The following is a 20,000-nucleotide window of genomic DNA, read 5'->3' as shown; positions in this document are numbered from 1 at the left end:
GTTCCTAATCAAGTGTCCAGTGAGTGTGCGCACCTGATGCTGTTCTTGTGCAGGGTGCTCAGGTCCTTGTCGTTGCTCTGGGTCTCGGAGGCCCGCCGGTCCAGGTTCTGGAAGCGCTCCCTGGCGCTGATGCCCTTCTGGGCCGCCTGCTTGGGAACGTCCATTTTGCCGCCGTATGTCAAACCTCCCTTGGCGGCGTCCAGCATGAAGAGAATGGGGCAACAGTCGTGACCCTGAAGACAGAGAAAGTAAAAAAAAAAAAAAAAACACCGTGAGTGCGACGGCAGAGTTGTTGTGTCTATAGAAAAAATGTTTATTGACTTGTAGATCGCTTTTTTATTTGAATAAAATCGTTTTTATACTTGCAAATCTTTATTTTTTTAAGTAGTCTTTATACTTGCAAATCTTTTTTTTTTAAGTAGTCTTTATACTCGCAATTTTATTTTTTTTAAAGTAGTCTTTATATTTGCAAATCCTTTTTTTTTTTAATAAATTGTTTTTATACTTGCAAATAATTTCTGATAATCAAAAAAAGTTTTTGTACTTGCAAATCCTTTTTCTACTTGCAGAAAATTGTTTTTGTACTTTTTTTTATTTGAATAAAATCGTTTTTGTAATTAAAATATTTTTTTGTTATTGTTTTTATACTTGCAGTTTTTTTAAATAACAGTTTTATACTTGCAAATCTTTTTTTTAATGTAAAAAAACGTTTTATACTTGCAAATCCTTTTTCTTCTTGCAGAAAATAGTTTTCACACTTAAAAACCTTTTTTTTTTTTTTAAATAAAATAGTTTTTGTACTTGCAGATTTTTTTTAATACATTGTTTTTATACTTGAAAATCTTTTTTTTAAAGTAGTCTTTATACTTGAAAATCTTTTTTTTAAAGTAGTCTTTACACTAGCAAATCCTTTTTTTTTTAATAAATTGTTTTTATACTTGCAAATAATTTCTGATAATCAACAAAAAGTTTTTGTATTTGCAAAAAATTGTTTTCGTCCTTTTTTTTATTTGAATAAAATCGTTTTTGTAATTAAAATCTTTTTTGTTATTGTTTTTATACTTGCAATCTTTTTAAAATGAACAGTCTTATACTTGCAAATCTTTTTTTTTTTTTTATAAAAAAACGTTTTATACTTGCAAATCCTTTTTCTACTTGCAGAATATTGTTTTCGTACTTAAAAACCTTTTTTTTTTAAAAATAAAATAGTTTTTGTACTTGCAGATTTTTTTTTAATACATTGTTTTTATACTTGCAAATCTTTCTTTTTTTAAGTAGTTTTTATACTTGCAAATCTTTTTTTTTTTAAAGTAGTCTTTATACTTGCAAATCCTTTTTTTTTTAAAGTAGTCTTCATACTTGCAAATAATTTCTGATAATCAACAAAAAGTTTTTGTACTTGCAAATCCTTTTCCTACTTGCAGAAAATTGTTTTCGTACTTTTTTTTATTTAAATAAAATCGTTTTTGTAATCAAAATTTTTTTTTTTAAATATTTTTTATACTTGCAATCTTTTTTAAATAAACAGTTTTATACTGGCAAATCATTTTTTTTAATAAAAAAAACGTTTTATACTTGCAAATCCTTTTTCTACTTGCAGAAAATTGTTTTCATACTTAAAAACCTTTTTTTTTTAAAATAAAATAGTTTTTGTAGTTGCAGATTTTTTTAATACATTGTTTTTATACTTGCAAATCTTTTTTTTAATAAATTGTTTTTGTAATAGCAAATTATTTTTTTAAATGTTTTTATACTATATATTTTAATACAAATATATCTTTATTTTTAATATAAATAGTTTTTATACATCCCCTCGATAAGTTATCGACTTGTCCAGGATGTACACCGCCTTCCGCCCGATTGTAGCTGAGATGGGCACCAGCGCCCCCCGTGACCCCGAAGGGAATATGCGGTAGGAAATGGATGGATGAATGGAGTTTTTATACATGCAAATCATTTTTTTGATAAAAAAATGTTTTATACTCGCAAATCCTTTTTGTACTTGCAGAAAATAGTTATCAAACATGAAAATCTTTTTCTTTTTTAAATAAAATAGATTTTGTACTTGCAAATTTTATTTTTTTATAAATTGTTTTTAGACTTGCAAATCTTTTTTTAAATACATTTTTTTTTATACTTGCAAATAATTTTTTAAAATAAATTGTTATACTTGCAAATCATTTTGTTGTATAAATAGTTTTTATACTTGCAAATATTTTTTTATAGCAATATTTTTTTATACTTATACAAAATAAATAAATAATAAATACAAATATTTTTTTTTCGACAAAAAAGTTTTATACTTTCAAATCCTTTTTCTACTTGCAGAAAATTGTTTTTATACTTGAGAATCTTTTTTTTTATAAAAGTTTCTGTACTTGCAATTTTTTTTTTTAAATAGTTTTTATACTTGCAAATCTTCTTTTTAAATAAATTGTGATTATACTTGCAAATCCTCTTTTTAAATAAATTGTTTTCATACTTGCAAATATTTTTTCTATAAAAATAGTTTTTATACTTGCAAATAATTTTTTTTAATAAAAAAAAAGTTTATACTTGCAAATCCTTTGTCTACTTGCAAAAAATTGTGTTTATACTTGCTAATCTTTTTTTTACCGGCAAAATTTTCTTTATACTTGCGAATAGTTTTTTAAATAAAAAAAAAATGTCCATAGCCTTGCAAATAAAGTTTTTATACTTGAAAATCAGTTTTTTTAATAAAATAGTTTTTTTACTTGCAATTTTTTTTTAAATAAATAGTTTTAGACTTGCAAACATTTTTTTAAACAAGTGTTTTTTTTCCCTTTAAAATCCTTTTTTAAAATAAATTGTTTTTATACCTGCAAATTTTTTTTTTTATATAAAGTTGTTATACTTGCAAATCATTTTTTAAATTAAAAAAATGTTTTATACTTGCAAATCCTTTTTCTACTTGCAGTAAATAGTTTTTATACTTGCTAATCTTTTCTTTACCTGCAGAAAATTCTTTATACTTGCGAATAGCTTTTTAAATGAAAAAAAAATGTCCTTGGACTTGCAAATAATTTTTGTAATTAATATAGTTTTTATACTTGAAAATCTGTTTTTTAAATGAAATAGTTTTCTTACTTGCAATTTTTTTTTAAATAGTTTTCATACTTGCAAATCCTTTTTTTTAAATAAATGTTTTTTTTCCTTTAAAATCCTTTTTTTAAATAAATTGGTTTTATACTTGCAAATAATTGTTTTTTATATTAAGTTGTTATATTTGCAAATCGTTTTTATACTTGCTAATCTTTTTTTTACCTGCAAAATTTTCTTTATACTTGCGAATAGTTTTTTAAATTAAAAAAAAATGTCCATAGCCTTGCAAATAAAGTTTTTATACTTGAAAATCAGTTTTTTTAATAAAATTGTTTTTTTACTTGCAATTTTCTTTTAAATAAATAGTTTTAGACTTGCAAATACTTTTTTTAAACAAGTGTTTTTTCCCTTTAAAATCCTTTTTTAAATAAATTGTTTTTATACCTGCAAATTATTTTTTTTTATATAAAGTTGTTAAACTTGCAAATCATATTTTTAATTAAAAAAATGTTTTATACTTGCAAATCCTTTTTCTACTTGCAGTAAATAGTTTTTATACTTGCTAATCTTTTCTTTACCTGCAGAAAATTCTTTATACTTGCGAATAGTTTTATAAATGAAAAAAAAATGTCCTTGGACTTGCAAATCATTTTTGTAATTGATATAGTTTTTATACTTGAAAATCTGTTTTTTTAATGAAATAAATAAATGATAAATGGGTTGTACTTTTATAGCGCTTTTCTACCTTCAAGGTACTCAAAGCGCTTTGACACTACTTCAACATTCACCCATTCACACACACATTCCCACACTGATGGAGGGAGCTGCCATGCAAGGCGCCAACCAGCACCCATCAGGAGCAAGGGTGAAGTGTCTTGCTCAGGACATAACGGACATGACGAGGTTGGTACTAGGTGGGATTTGAACCAGGGACCCTCGGGTTGCGCACGGCCACTCCCCCACCGCGCCACGCCGTCCCTAAATAGTTTTCTTACTTGCAATTTTTTTCTATGTAAATAGTTTTTATACTTGCAAATCCTTTTTTTAAATAAATAGTTTTTTTTCCCTTTAAAATCCTTTTTTTAGATTAATAGTTTTTATACTTGCAAATATTTTGTTTATATTAAGTTGTTATACTTGCAAATAATTTTTTTTATATTAAGTTGTTATAATTGCAAATACTTTTTTTATATTAAATTGTTATACTTGCAAATCGTTTTTCTACTTGCAGACAATTGTTTTTACACTTGCTAATGTTTTTTTTTTTTTTTTTTACCTGAAGAAAATCTTCGTTATACTTGAGAAGAGTTTTTTAAATGAAAAAAAAAATGTCCTTAGACTTGCGAATAATTTTTGTAATTGAAATAAATTGTTTTTATACTTGCAAATATATATTTTTTAAATACTTAACATACATGATTGAGACAAGTTTAAGGATATTTTAAAAAGAAAAAGGTACGTGTGTGTGTGTGTGTGTGTGTGTGTGTGTGGGGCTGGTATGAATCATAAAACTTTAACATCCTTTAACAACATACACTAAACAAAATTGCAGCACAAATGTAGCACAAACAAAAGAGACAAGTCTGGGGAGATTTGGGCTGGATGACATCACTAGTAGGAAAATGTATTTTAGAATGACTTTAAACTCTTTAAACAAGCATTTTAACCGCAGAAAAGAATGGCAGTGTTGTTACAATATTTGCAACTTCCCACAGGTGTATTACAGAAGTTAACAGGTGTACTCACCGCGGCCACCAGGCTGTTCTCAGTGATGAAGGTGACGCACAGCAGAGGAAGCGTGTCGGACCTCAGACTGCTCACGCTGTGCGCATCCAGCACAAAAAGTTACACACGCATGCACGCACGCACATCTCCAACACACTCTTACATGCTGGTCTTGCCGCCCTCTGCGACCGATACGGTGGAGTCATGCGACGTCCAGGCCAGGCGGTTGCCCGAGTGGGAGAAGCAGACGCTGTGCACCCAGCCGCCGCCCCCTAAAGGACTCTGGCCCTCGGCGGCGGACAATCCGGACTCGAACATCATCTCCCCCGAAAGGCATCTTGCTGCCCCAGGACGTGGGGCTGGGCTTCTCCTCCACCTCCTTGATGTAGGCCGAGAACACCCTGGAGGCAAAAAGGACACTTCATTAGGCACACTCGTACTATCTAACCCAGGGGCAAGGGAGTAGGTTTGATTTTGAGATTGGTGGGGACACAAAAGTGCTCCAAGGCAGCACTCTGAAAGTTTACTTTTTTTTTTTTTTTTTACATTAGCAATCATAATTTCACGTCATGCAGATGTTATAGGGTAAAGTAACTAAAATGAAAGCAAAGGAGACAACTTGGAAGAGTTCTCATCTTTACTCTTTAGTGTAGGGCTGTAGTGCAACTGTGCATCATACTGTCAATCAACAACATCAATCAATCAATCAATCAATCAATGTTTATTTATATAGCCCCAAATCACAAATGTCTCAAAGAACTGCACAAATCATTACGACTACAACATCCTCGGAAGAACCCACAAAAGGGCAAGGAAAACTCACACCCAGTGGGCAGGGAGAATTCACATCCAGTGGGACGCCAGTGACAATGCTGACTATGAGAAACCTTGGAGAGGACCTCAGATGTGGGCAACCCCCCACCCCCTCTAGGGGACCGAAAGCAATGGATGTCGAGCGGGTCTAACATGATACTGTGAAAGTTCAATCCATAGTGGCTCCAACACAGCCGCGAGAGTTCAAAAATACATTCATGCAATACAACATTGTAAATAAACATAAATGAACTGTAATAATCTTTTCCCCAACTTGTGTTTAAATCATTTACAATTTTTCCCTTCATCTACTTCTTTCTATTGCTGCTTTTGTACTGTAAATATGTTACATGAAACAAAAAAAAATTTCAAAAAATAAAACGGAAAGGTGAAATCCGGCGATCTGATTGGCTGTTAACCGTGGTTTAAATATTGAGCACGGCTACTATTCTAAAAGCCTTTTCACAGCGCAGGCTATCACTCCGCCTCAGGCACACATGACTGGTATGAATGGAAGTTGTTGTCGTGTATCCATGACAACGGACTGTTGCAGTCCGTAGAAAAAGACAGCTGATGTTTTTACGATGTTAAAAAACGGACTAAAGTAGTTGAATTCACATGTTTAAGGTTAACTTTCACCTACGGGGAGGGTTAACAATGGTAGAGGGGACTGAGCATTGACTTTCACCTGGAAAAAAAGCGGAGGAAAAGACGAGATGCAGTGCTAATTTGGAGCTAACGTCTGGATAGGTGGGACTGTTTTTTTCCACAGTGAGGAGTGACAGCGGGGGCAGCCAATCACACGTAAGTTAGCATGAACGCGGCAACCAATCAGGGAGCGGTATTTACGTTAGAGGCGGGACTTCTAGCAGAGACCGACATTTAACCCTTTCTGTGCCATAATCATTGACTAAACATAGATTAGATTAGATTAGATAGTACTTTATTTATTCCGTCAGGAAAATTACAATTTTCAGCACAATCCCATTCAAGATCAGACAAACATTACAGGGAGACAGAACAGGATCGCTGACGGGTCTGCCGGCTTCCAGCGCCCCTTACAAAAAAGATGACATACAGGTAAACATGGGGGGGGAAGAAAAGAATAGAAGATTAAAATAAAATAAAATAAAAAAATAAAAAAAATTTAAAAAACGGGCAGCGCTTGTATTGATAGTGACTACACAGTAGCGGCTGGATATTGGTAGGGACATGTCCCTAGCGTCCCTACCCAATTCTACGCCCTTGCCCAGGGGTGTCCAAACTTTTTCCCACTGAGGGCCACAGACTGAAAAAAATCAAAAGATGCGGCGGACATTAGACAATGCCATCTCGGTAGAAATTGAGTGAACGCTGAAAATCCAAAGCCGAACTGAAATGCTAACCCAGCAGCCACAACATTGATTAAAGGTACATGTCATTAAAAACGGACTTTGAAACAACGTTGCAAAATACCGCATTTTTTCGGACTTTAAAGGCCTACTGAAACCCACTACTAGCGACCACGCAGTCTGATGGTTTATATATCAATGATGAAATATTAACATCGCAACACATGCTGGGACGGAGAGGCTAGCGCTGGGACAGAGAGGCTTCGCGGTGTCTTGGCTGGGTGAGCAGGTGTCGGACAGCTCAGTCACCTTGGACGTATCCTCGCTCATCCATGCGGACTGGACACTGGCCGAGAGTGGAGTCGGCTGTCTTGGTTGCTTTGTTGGGTCTGCTCCTGTCTCTGGCCATGCTCCCTCCACCCCAGCGGACGATGGCGTGGAACACCGCAGAGGCCACCACAGTGGATATGTTTATTTTACTTTTTATTCATAGCTGTATGTCTGGTTGTATCTGCTGCTTTAATGTCCTCTGTGTTCTTTGATGTTTGATGTTTCCCTCTTACACACATGTAAGAGGGATGTGTACTATGGCTATGACTTGTTGTTTTTCCCTTGGCCTCAGTCTGCACCCCCTCTCCAGGGCCCAGGCTAAGACCCGATTTTTTTTTTTTAATTTTATTTTAATCTTTTACCCCCCCCCCCCCCACCCCCCTTGTTTACCTGTATGTCATCTTTTTTGTAAGGGGCGCTGGAAGCCGGCAGACCCGTCAGCGATCCTGTTCTGTCTCCCTGTAATGTTTGTCTGATCTTGAATGGGATTGTGCTGAAAATTGTAATTTTCCTGAAGGAACTCTCCTGACGGAATAAATAAAGTACCATCTAATTTAATCTAATCTAACATGCCAATACAGCCGGGTTAGTTTACTAAATTGCAATTTTAAATTTCGCGCCGAAATATCCTGCTGAAACGTCTCGGTATGACAGGGGTCGGGAACCTTTTTGGCTGAGAGAGCCATGAAAGCCAAATATTTCAAAAAGTATTTCAGTGAGAGCCATATCATATTATTTAACACTGAATACAACTAAATGTGTGCATTTTTAAGTAATACCAACATTTTTAGAGTATAATAAGTCTTTTATTCTTTTTAATAACATTGTTATTCTGAAGCTAACCAATAATAAATCAAATGTCATGTCTGTTGATCATGTTTTTGTTTGGCCATGTGCTGTTTGTCCTTTGGACTCTTTAAGTTCCTGTTTTTTTCCACTCCCCTGTATGGTATCCTTGGTTACTCATTTTGTCCACCTGTCTCTGGTGGACAAAATGCCCGCTCACCTGCTTCCCGAGCACTAATCAGAGGCAGTGTTTAAGCTCGTCTTTGCCAGTCAGTCGCCCTGGCGTAACTGTGATCTTTTCTTGCTCTCTGCTGACTTGTTTCATGCCTTGCCATGGTTTCGTGCTTCATGCCATGCCAAGTAAGTTTTGTTTGATTTATGTTCATAGTCTGTTTGTTCCTTAGCCCAGGTTGTGCCTCCACTGTGAGCGATTTTTGTTTGTATCTTTTTTTAGTTTAAATCAAATCATGTTTTTACCTAAATGCCATGTCCCGAGTAGTCCGTCTGCCTTCCTGGGGGAACGACCCTGCTGCAAGCTGCGACCTCCCCCATCGTGACATAAAATACTTCTTACCATTAATGCGGTAGAAAACGGATGGATGGATTTAAATGCATAAGAATGTTTTATATTTTGCACGTTATTTTTAGCACTGTGATTACCAGCGAAATTATTCATAATTATCGTGTTAAGCAATGTCAGCTCAGATTTATCTGAGAGCCAGATGCATTCATCAAAAGAGCCACATCTGGCTCTAGAGCCATAGGTTCCCTACCCCTGCGGTATGATGACGCGTGCGCGTGACGTCACGCATTGTAGAGGACATTTTGTTCCAGCATCGTTCCCAGGTATTAAGTAGTCTGTTTTCATCGCAAAATTCCACAGTATTCTGGACGTCTGTGTTGCTGAATCTTTTGCAATTTGTTCAATGAACAATGGAGACATCAAAGAAGAAAGCTGTAGGTGGGAAGCGGTGTATTGCGGCCGGCTTTAGCAACACAAACACAGCCGGTGTTTCATTGTTTACATTCCGGAAAGATGACAGTCAAACTTTACTATGGAACAGAGATGTCAAGCGAACACGGTTGGATGGGACCACACACACAAAGTACAGTGTATTATGCAGCGATCATTTCGAAAGATCGTGTTTCGAAGAGGGTCCCTTGCGAAGGGCAGAGATGGGCATGTCGACTGGTGCTGAAGAAAGGTGAGGGGCCGACCTTCAGGTTGTACAGGTACGACCATGTAATCTCACTAAAACACCAGTAACACAATAAGCAGACAAGGGATTTTCCAGAATTATCCTCGCAAATGTGTCTAATACCATCTGAATCGCTCTCACTGCCCTCTGGTCTTTTTTTTTTTTTCTAGTCCTTCACTCTCACTTTCCTCATCTACGAATCTTTCATCCTCGCTCAAATTAATAGGGAAATTGTCGCTTTCTCGGTCCAAATCGCTCTAGCTGCTGGTGGCCATGATTATAAACAATGTGAGGATGTGAGGAGCTCCACAATCCGTGACGTCACGCGCACATCGTCTGCTACTTCCGGTACAGGCAAGGCTTTTTTTATCAGCGACCAAAAGTTGCGAACTTTATCGTCGATGTTCTCTACTAAATCGTTTCAGCAAAAATATGGCAAAATCGCGAAATGATAAAGTATGACACATAGAATGGACCTGCTATCCCCGTTTAAATAAGAAAATCAAATTTCAGTAGGCCTTTAAGGTGCACTTAAAATCTTAAAAAGACAGTGCGCCTTATAAAATAACGGTTTATAGGCTTGCGAATTGTTATTTGAAAAAAAAAAAAAAGTTCTTTTTCTACTTGCAGAACATTGTTTTTGTACTTACGGATTGTTTTTTACTAGCAGAAAATTATTTAGAAAAGGATTTGTTAGTATATAAAGAAATAGCCTTCAATTAAAAAAACAAGTTGAAACTATAAAAATAATTTTCTTATAGTTTCAACTTGTTTTTTTAATTGAAGGCTATTTCTTTATATACTAACAAATCCTTTTTCTATTGGCAGAATATTGTTTTTATACTTGCGAATCTTTTTTTTTTTACTTGCAGAAAATTGCTTTTAGACTTCCATCCATCCATTTTCTACCGCTTATTCCCCTTTGGGGTCGCGGGGGGCGCTGGCGCCTATCTCAGCTACAATCGGGCGGAAGGCGGTGTACACCCTGGACAAGTCGCCACCTCATCGCAGGGCCAACACAGATAGACAGACAACATTCACACTCAGATTCACACACTAGGGCCAATTTAGTGTTGCCAATCAACCTATCCCCAGGTGCATATCTTTGGAAGTGGGAGGAAGCCGGAGTACCCGGAGGGAACCCACGCATTCACGGGGAGAACATGCAAACTCCACACAGAAAGATCCCGAGCCTGGATTTGAACCCAGGACTGCAGGACCTTCGTATTGTGAGGCAGACACACTAACCCCTCTTCCACCGTGAAGCCCGCTTTTAGACTTGTGAAATGTTTTCTTTTAATTGAAGAAAATTGAATCATTGGGCTTCAGTAAATATATTTTTGTGTCTTTCTGGAGTTTTGGCAGTAATTTCACTCCGTAACAATACATGTACATCCAACAAGACTACAAGGACAGTAAAACTGTTACATGAATTCCTGAAAAGGAACAATTTGCGATACAGCACTTGAACTGGACCTCATTATACTGTGATTGTTACCCAGACAAAGAGTACTAAAATTCAGGAATAATAAAATAGATTTTAAAATCCAAGACTCCATCATTATAGACAATCACCTGCATTTGAAGTCACATGACCCGGCAGCCAGCAGCACATTGTTGGGATGCCAGTCCAGACTGAGGATGGTGGAGCGTATCGGCTTCTTGATGTGCTTGCACACCCACCTGACGGACGACAAAGCCTCAAACGTCATCACACAGACACATTTGGAAGTTAATTTGTGTCTTTATGAAGTATAAAAAATTCAGTGTTAAAAAAAATTATGTGCAGAAAAAGTCAGCGAATAAAAATTTCAGGGTTAAAAAATATGGTGCAAAAAGTCAGTGTTAAAAAAAATATGAAATGTTGAAAAAATTTGGGGCAGAAAAATTCAGTGTAAAAATGTGTTCATAAAAATTCTGTGTTAAAAACATTTAGTGAAGAAAAATTCAGTGTATAAAAATTCCGTGTTAAAAATAATTCCGCGCAAAATTATTTATTAGTTCAAAACTCAAGACACTCAATTTGATGTAAAAAATTCAATTTACAAAATTCTGTGTAAAAAAAAAAGGGTAGAACAAAAATTAATTGTAAAAAAATTAAATGTAAAAGAATTCTGTATTAAATTCTTTTGTATTTCAGAAAAATTCAGTGTAAAAAAATGTTTAAAAAAATTTAGTGCAGAGGAATTTAGTTTAAAAAATTTCAGTGTAAAGATTTCGGCGCAGAAATATTTTGTGCAAAAAATTCAGTGTTAAAAAAAATTGGTGCAGAAAAAGTCACTGTTAAAAAAATATGCAGTGTTGAAAAAATTTGGAGAATAAAAATTCAGTGTAAAAAATGTTGTGTTCATAAAATCATTCAGTGAAGAAAAATGTGTAAAAAAATTCAATGTTAAAAATAATTCCGTGCAAAAATATTAATTGCTTCAAAACTCAAGACACTCAATTTGATGTAAAAATTTCATTTTACAAAATTCAGTGTAAAAAAAAAAAAAAGGAGGACAAAAATTGTTTGTAAAAAAATTAAATGTAAAACAATTCTGTTTTAAAATCCGTGCAGAATAAATCAGTGTAAAAAATGTTTTAAAAAATGAAGTGCAGAAGAATTTAGTGTAAAAAAATGTCAGCGTAAAGAATTCGGTGCAGAAAAAGTCAGTGCAAAAAATGAGTGCGTAAAAATTCATTGTTAAAAAAATCGGTGCAGAAAAAGTCAGTGTAAAAATGCTGCGTTCATAAAAATGATGTGCTAAAAAGATTCAGTGAAGAAAAAATGTGTATAAAAATTCAGTGTTAAAAATAATTCTGTGCAAAAATATTAACTGCTTCACCACTCAAGACACTCATTTTGATGTCAAAATTTCCGTTTACAAAATTTAGTGTCAAAAAAAAAGAAAAACGAACAGTAGGAAAAAATTTAAGTGTAAAATAATTTAAATGTAAAAAAAAGTTTTTTAAATTCTGTGCAGAAAAAAATCAGTGTAAAAAATGTTTAAAAATATTAAGTGCAGAAGAAGTCAGTGTAAAGAATTTGGTGCAGAAAAATTCAGTGCAAAAAAATTAGAGTGTAAAAATTCAATGATAAAAAAATTGGTGGAGAAAAAGTCAGTGTTAAAAAAATACGCAATGTTGGAAACATTTGGGGCAGAAAACTTTAGTGAAGAAAAATTCAGTGTATAAAAATTCAGTGTTGAAAATAATTCCGTGCAAAATATTGATTGCTTCAAAACTCGACACTCAATTTGATGTAAAAATTTCCATTTTCAAAATTCAGTGTAAAAAAAAAAATAGATAAATAGGACAAAAATTAATTGTAAAAAAATCAAATGTAGAAAAAAATCTGTGTTAAGTTCTTTGCAGTAGAATTCAGTGTAAAAACTTTCAGTGTTAGGAATTTGGTGCAGAAAAATTCTGTCATAAAAAAAATCAGTGTGTAAAAATTAAGTGTAAAAAATATGGATTATTTGAAAACTCAAGACCCACAATTTGATGTAAAAAAAAAAAATTCAGTTGACAAAATTCAGTTACATAAATTCAATGTCAAAAAAAGCTTTCGTAACAAGGACGCACGCCCGCACGCATTGATTTTTTTTACAACACTTAATTTTTACACACTGATTTTTTTATACACATAATTTTTCTTCACTTAAGTTTTCTGCTCCAATTTTTTTTCAGCATTGCATATTTTTTTAACACTGACTTTTTCTCCACCATTGAATTTTTACACTCTAATTTTTTTGCACTGAATTTTTCTGCACCAGATTCTTTACACTGACATTTTCTACACTGAATTCTTCTGCACTTAATACACACACACACACACACACACACACACACACACACACACACACACACACACACACACACACACACACACACACACACACACACACACACACACACACACACACACACACACACACACACACACACACAACACACACAAAGTGAACAGAAGCCTACCAATCATTCTCCTGCTCAAAGTAGCAGATAGAGATGAGGCGGGAGCCACTGCCCACAGCAAATTTGTTCTCCCGTGGCGACCACTTGACGCAGCGCGCCGCCCGGTTGATGCGGAGGATGACCAGGGTGGGCTTCCAGGCGCCCTCCTTCAGGGTCCACACGTAGGCGTTACGGTCCGCCCCGCAGGTCACGATGCGGTTACTGTCAGGAGCCCAGTCGATGCCTGCACGGCAGCGACAGGACGACGTAAAAGACTCAAGAAGCACTACAAGTGAGCGCTAAGAATCTCACCTGTGACCTGCCCGTTGTGCTCCTTCAGCTCGTGGATTTTGGTCCACTTGCTCCCATCCTTCTTGTAGATGTGGACCTCGTGGTTGTTGGGGCAGATGGCCACCTCTGCAAAGCAATGAAGTGGAGCCTCTAAAGCAGTGGTCACCAAAATCGCCCGTAAGGACCAGATGAGTCGCCCGCTGGCCTGTTCTAAAAATAGCTCAAATAGCAGCACTTACCAGTGAGCTGCCTCCATTTTTTAAAATTTTGTTTATTTACAAGCAAGTTGGTCTCGCTTTGCTCGACATTTTTAATTCTAAGAGAGACACAACTCAAATAGAATTTGAAAATCCAAGAAAATATTTTAAAGACTTGGTTTTCACTTGTTTAAATAAACACATTTATTTTTTTACTTTGCTTCTTATAACTTTCGGAAAGACAATTTTAACGATAAAATACAACCATAAAAATTATTTCAGGATTTTTAAACACATGTACCTTTTTACCTTTTAAATTCCTTCCTATTCTTTCCTGACAATTTAAATCAATGTTCAAGTCTATATATATTTTTGTATTATTGTAAAGAAAATAAATACATTTTAATTTAATTCTTCATTTTAGCTTCTGTTTTTTCGACGAAGAATATTTGTGAAATATTTCTTCAAATTTAAGATTAAAATTAAAAAAAATATTCTGGCAAATCTAGAAAATCTGTAGAATCAAATTTAAATCTTATTTCAAAGTTTGTTGAATTTCTTTTAAAAAAAATTTGTTCTGGAAAATCTAGAAGAAATAATGATTTGTCTTTGTTAGAAATATAGCTTGGTCCAATTTGTTATATATTCTAACAAAGGGCAGATTAGATTTTAACCTATTTAAAACATGTCATCAAAATTCTAAAATTAATCTTAATCAGGAAAAATTACTAATGATGTTCCGTAAATTATTTTTTAAATTTTTTCAAAAAGATTCGAATTAGCAAATTTTTCCTCTTCATTTTTTTTTGGGTTGAATTTTGAATTTTAAAAGAGTCGAAATTGAAGATAAACTACGTTTCAAAATTAAATTTTCATTTTTTCCTGTTTTCTCCTCTTTTAAACCGTTCAGTTAAGTGTTTATTTCATCATTTATTCTCTACAAAAAACCTTCCGTGAAAGGAAAAAAAATACGACGGAATGAGAGACAGAAATGCTCTTTTTTATATATATATATATATATATATATATATATATATACATATATATATATATATATATGCATTTATTTATTAAAGGTAAATTGAGCTAAGTGGCTATTTCTGGCAATTTATTTAAAGTGTGTATCAAACTGGTAGCCCTTCGCATTAATCAGTACCCAAGAAGTAGCTCTTGGTTTCAAAAAGGTTGGTGACCCCTGCTCTAAAGTGTACAATTCAGAAAAAAAACACACCCAAAACATCATCGGTTCACAAGATCTTCTGGTTTCCTTTTTTGGACTATTTGATTTTTTTTCTACAGCCTAATTAGGATTAAGTATTTGCTTATACGTGTGTTAGAATGTTACCTCAAACATCACTGTGGCAGTTAATCTTTTATGACCGCCTAAACTTGACCCTGGAATGGATTATTTCCATTTCCATTATTTCAAACGCTCTTTTAAGTGTAAAAAGAAGTTCAGCACTGTTAATAATCAACACAATGGGGCAATATTTGCATTTTATTTTACAACTCGAACATTTTGATGAACCTCTGGCCGGGGGTTGCCATACTTTTAAGTAGAATCTGTGAGTTTTAGGTGTAACTGTACACAAAGAGCTACAGAGCTAGCCTAAACTTCAGCATGCTTACATTAAAAGTCTAACATTAGCGTTAGCACGTCTCCCATTTCAAGTAACACGGTTCTAAGGTGTATGGCTGCGGAAATAGAGAAAAAAAGTGTGAAATTAGATGAAAAGTTAGCATGCTTAAGTTAGCTTGCTAGCGTGCTAACGTTAGCACAGTTAACAGCTCTCACATACAAAGTAATATGACTCTAGGTAAAACGGTTGCAAAATTAGCTGAAAAGGCTAGCACTTTAATGTTAGCAGGCTAGCATTCTAACACAAACATGCTAACGGTTAGCAAAAAAGAAGTTCAACACTGTTAATAAATAACACTAGGGGGCATATTTGCATTGTATTTTACAACTACAAAATTAGTTTTAGGTGCAACTGTACAAAAAAAAACAGAGAGCTAGCCTAAAACATTAGCATGCTCACATTAAAATGCTAATATTTAGCATGTGTGCTAACGACGGCATGCCAACAGTTAGCATGTCTCACATTTCAAGTAACACGGTTCTAAGGTGTATGGCTGCGGAAATAGAGAAAAAAAGTGTGAAATTAGATGAAAAGTTAGCATGCTTAAGTTAGCTTGCTAGCGTGCTGATGTTAGCACAGTTAACAGCTCTCACATACAAAGTAATATGACTCTAGGTCAAACGGTTGCCAAATTAGCTTAAAAGGCTAGCACCTGCTAACATAACATGCTAACGGTGAGCAAAAAAGAAGTTCAACACTTAATAAATAACACTAGGGGGCACATTTGCATTGTATTTTACAACTACAAAATGACTTTTAGGTGCAACTGTACAAAAAAAGCTAGAGAACTAGCCTAAAACATTAGCATGCTCACATTAAAATGCTAACATTTAGCAGGTGTGCTAACGACGGCATGCCAACCGTCAGCATGTCTCACATTTCAAGTAACACGGTTCTAAGGTGTATGGCTGCGGAAATAGAGAAAAAAAGTGTGAAATTAGATGAAAAGTTAGCATGCTTAAGTTAGCTTGCTAGCGTGCTGATGTTAGCACAGTTAACAGCTCTCACATACAAAGTAATATGACTCTAGGTCAAACGGTTGCAAAATTAGCTTAAAAGGCTAGCACCTGCTAACATAACATGCTAACGGTGAGCAAAAAAGAAGTTCAACACTTAATAAATAACACTAGGGGGCACATTTGCATTGTATTTTACAACTACAAAATGACTTTTAGGTGCAACTGTACAAAAAAAGCTAGAGAACTAGCCTAAAACATTAGCATGCTCACATTAAAATGCTAACATTTAGCAGGTGTGCTAACGACGGCATGCCAACCGTCAGCATGTCTCACATTTCAAGTAACACGGTTTTAAGGTGTATGGCTGCGGAAATAGAGAAAAAAAGTGTGAAATTAGATGAAAAGTTAGCATGCTTATGTTAGCTTCCTAGCATGCTAACGTTAGTGAAGTGAAGTGAATTATATTTATATAGCGCTTTTCTCTCGTGACTCAAAGCGCTTTACATAGTGAAACCCAATATCTAAGTTACATTTAAACCAGTGTGGGTGGCACTGGGAGCAGGTGGGTAAAGTGGCTTGCCCAAGGACACAACGGCAGTGACTATGATGGCGGAAGCGGGAATCGAACCTGCAACCCTCAAGTTGCTGGCACGGCCACTCTACCAACCGAGCTATAGCACGCTAACAGTTAACAGCTCTCACATACAAAGTAATATGACTCTGGGTCAAACGGTTGCAAAATTAGCTGAAAAAGCTAGCACTTTAATGTTAGCAGGCTAGCATGCTAACACAAACATGCTAACGGTGAGCAAAAAAGAAGTTCAACACTGTTAATAAATAACACTAGGGGGCACATTTGCATTGTATTTTACAACTACAAAATGAGTTTTAGGTGCAACTGTACAAAAAAAAGCTAGAGAGCTAGCCTAAAACATTAGCATGCTCACATTAAAATGCTAACATTTAGCATGTGTGCTAACGACGGCATGCCAACAGTTAGCATGTCTCCCATTTCAGGCAACACGGTTCTAAGGTGTATGGCTGCGGAAATCGAGAAAAAAAGTGTGAAATTAGATGAAAAGTTAGCATGCTTAAGTTGGCTTGCTAGCGTGCTAACGTTAGCAGCTCTCACATACAAAGTAATATGACTCTAGGTCAAACTGTTGCAAAATTAGCTGAAAAAGCTAGCACTTTAATGTTAGCAGTCTAGCATGCTAACACAAACATGCTAACGGTGAGCAAAAAAGAAGTTCAGCACTGTTAATAAACAACGCTAGCTGGTTGAAAAATGTTGTTCTTAAACTGTTGGACAATTTGCTCACGCTCATCCATGTTTGTGAAAGACCGAGCATTTTTTGGGAAGCTGTTTTTTTTTACCCAATCGTGGCACCCAGACTAGCCTGTACACCTGTGGGATGTTCCACATAAGTGTTTGATGAGCATTCCTCAACTTCCTCAGTCTTTTTTGCCACTTGTGCCAGCTTTTTTCTAAACATGTTGCAAGCATCCAATACCAAATGAGCTAATATTGGCACAAAAAAACTAAATTTACCAATTTGAACGTTAAATATCTTGTCATTTGCAGTCTGTTCAATAAATATAAGTTGAAAAGGATTTGCAAATCATTGTATTCTGTTTTTATTTACCATTTACACAATGTGCCAACTTCACTGGTTTTTTGTTTTGTAATAATATATGTACGAGTCCTACTTTTATTGTATCAGAAGTGGAGAAACTGGTAATAAACTCCGGTTTCAATCCTGGAGTCAGTGCTTTGTGTAAGTGTTGCCTTCAGGGTCAATGGTTCATGTCACGTCTTTTCCCAGCACGGAGACCACACTTAGTGATAGAGTGGAGTACAGTGCAGGCAGTGTGGGAGCCTTCAGACGACTAAGAGGAAGTGCTTATGCAGCGGTATGACTTCCTCTGTGCACGCATTTTTGTCTTGAAGTGTTTTTTTTTTTTTTTGCTTCACCACAGGCGTGTTACATCTGTGGAAACAGCCATATAAGGCACGCTGACTGCCGCTAATTGCAAAAACAAACAAACAAACAAAAAAATGTCCCTCTGACATCACAATGTGAGGAAACAGGAAATCTCTTCTTACAACCTGGCAGCCAATCACAACCTTTTGACTCGCTACGCTGTATTTTCTTGAGTGTGTAGGGTGCGGTCCACTGGGAAAAAATTAAATACATCTCTATATAATTACTTGAATATTTCCATTCTTTATAATTGTAATTGAATATAAATGAGTTAAAGGGGAACATTATCACAATTGCAAAAGGGTTAAAAACAATAAAAATCAGTTCCCAGTGGCTTGTTGTATTTTTTGAAGTTTTTTTTCAAAATTTTACCGGTCTCGGAATATCCCTAAATAAAGCTTTAAAGTGCCTTATTTTCGGCTCTCTGCGAAGACACTGGCCATTTCCCTGTGACGTCATACAGTGCTGCCAATGTAAACAAACAATGGCGAATACCACAGCAAGATATAGCGACATTAGCTCGGATTCAAACTCGGATTTCAGCGACTTAAGCGATTCAACAGATTACGCATGTATTGAAACGGATGGTTGGAGTATGAAAGTATTGAAGAAGAAACTGAAGCTATTGAGCGAATTCATAGCAATAGCATGGACGAATAGCTGCGTTAGCATCGCGGGTAAAATGTGCGGACCAAACAATCAGGACTTTCGCATCTCGTGACACTGGAGCAACTTAAATCCGTCGATTGGTAAGTGTTTGTTTCGCATTAAATGTGGGTGGAAGGAAACGTAATATAGTTGCAAATGCATCTACAGGTTATCCATACATCTCTGTGCCATGTCTGCTTTAGCACCGCCGGTAAATAGCATGTTTGCATCGATTAGCGTAGCATGTTAGCATCGATTAGCTGGCAGTCAACATCAACAAAACTCACCTTTGTGACTTCGTTGACTATCGTTGCAAATGCATCTGCAGGTTATCCATACATCTCTGTGCCATGTCTGTCTTAGCATCGCCGGTCAAATGTGGAGACACTCTGGTACATTCAATAGGGGTCTGGCGGCAGACACTTTGGCATCTTGGGGCCAGTGGTGCAACTTGAATCCCTCCCTGTTAGTGTTGTTACACCCTCCGACAACACACCGACGAGGCATGATGTCTCCAAAGTTCCAAAAAATAGTCAAAAAAACGGAAAATAACAGAGCTGAGACCCAATGTTTGTAATGTGTTGAAAATGAAAATGGTGGGTGTGTTACCTCGGCGACGTCACGTTCTGATGTCATCGCCACATGAGCGATAAACAGAAAGGCGTTTAATTCGCCAAAATTCACCCATTTAGAGTTCGGAAATCGGTTAAAAAAATAGATGGTCTTTTTTCTGCACCATCAAGGTATATATTGACGCTTACATAGGTCTGGTGATAATGTTCCCCTTTAAAAAAAAAAAAGGTTTCTATTTATTGTTTTAATTGGTTTTACCTTTTTAAAATAGTTTTTAATCATATTTACTTTTATATTGTTTTTATTCTTTATTCAGTCATTGGTGGAGCTAAGGATAATATTTGAATATTGTTGTGCAGCACTTTGGAAACATTTATGTTGTTTAATTATGCCATACAAATACGAGTGGATATATCATTACATTAATCATGTGCGAATGCAAATTCATCGCAAAATTTTAACATAAACCTATTTCGATAATAGCACGTTTTGAAAAAATAAATGACATGTATTCAACTAAC

General features: G+C 35.2%; 1 protein-coding gene across 1 annotated transcript in view; it reads right to left on the bottom strand.

Annotated features, from left to right (window-relative positions):
• LOC133560997 (actin-related protein 2/3 complex subunit 1B-A-like) overlaps nucleotides 1-20,000 on the bottom strand; it is a 26,366-nt gene that overhangs the window by 3,704 nt on the left and 2,662 nt on the right. The window contains 7 exon segments of the mRNA XM_061914112.1: nucleotides 34-233; nucleotides 4,810-4,885; nucleotides 4,952-5,115; nucleotides 5,117-5,189; nucleotides 10,823-10,930; nucleotides 13,208-13,430; nucleotides 13,499-13,603. Coding sequence (XP_061770096.1) covers nucleotides 34-233; nucleotides 4,810-4,885; nucleotides 4,952-5,115; nucleotides 5,117-5,189; nucleotides 10,823-10,930; nucleotides 13,208-13,430; nucleotides 13,499-13,603 — 949 coding nt within the window.

Source organism: Nerophis ophidion, linkage group LG01 (assembly GCF_033978795.1).
Source record: "Nerophis ophidion isolate RoL-2023_Sa linkage group LG01, RoL_Noph_v1.0, whole genome shotgun sequence".
NCBI classification, from domain to species: Eukaryota; Metazoa; Chordata; class Actinopteri; order Syngnathiformes; family Syngnathidae; genus Nerophis; species Nerophis ophidion.
The sequence above is the reverse complement of the archived record's forward strand: the minus strand, read 5'-3'. Positions and strand labels throughout refer to the sequence as shown.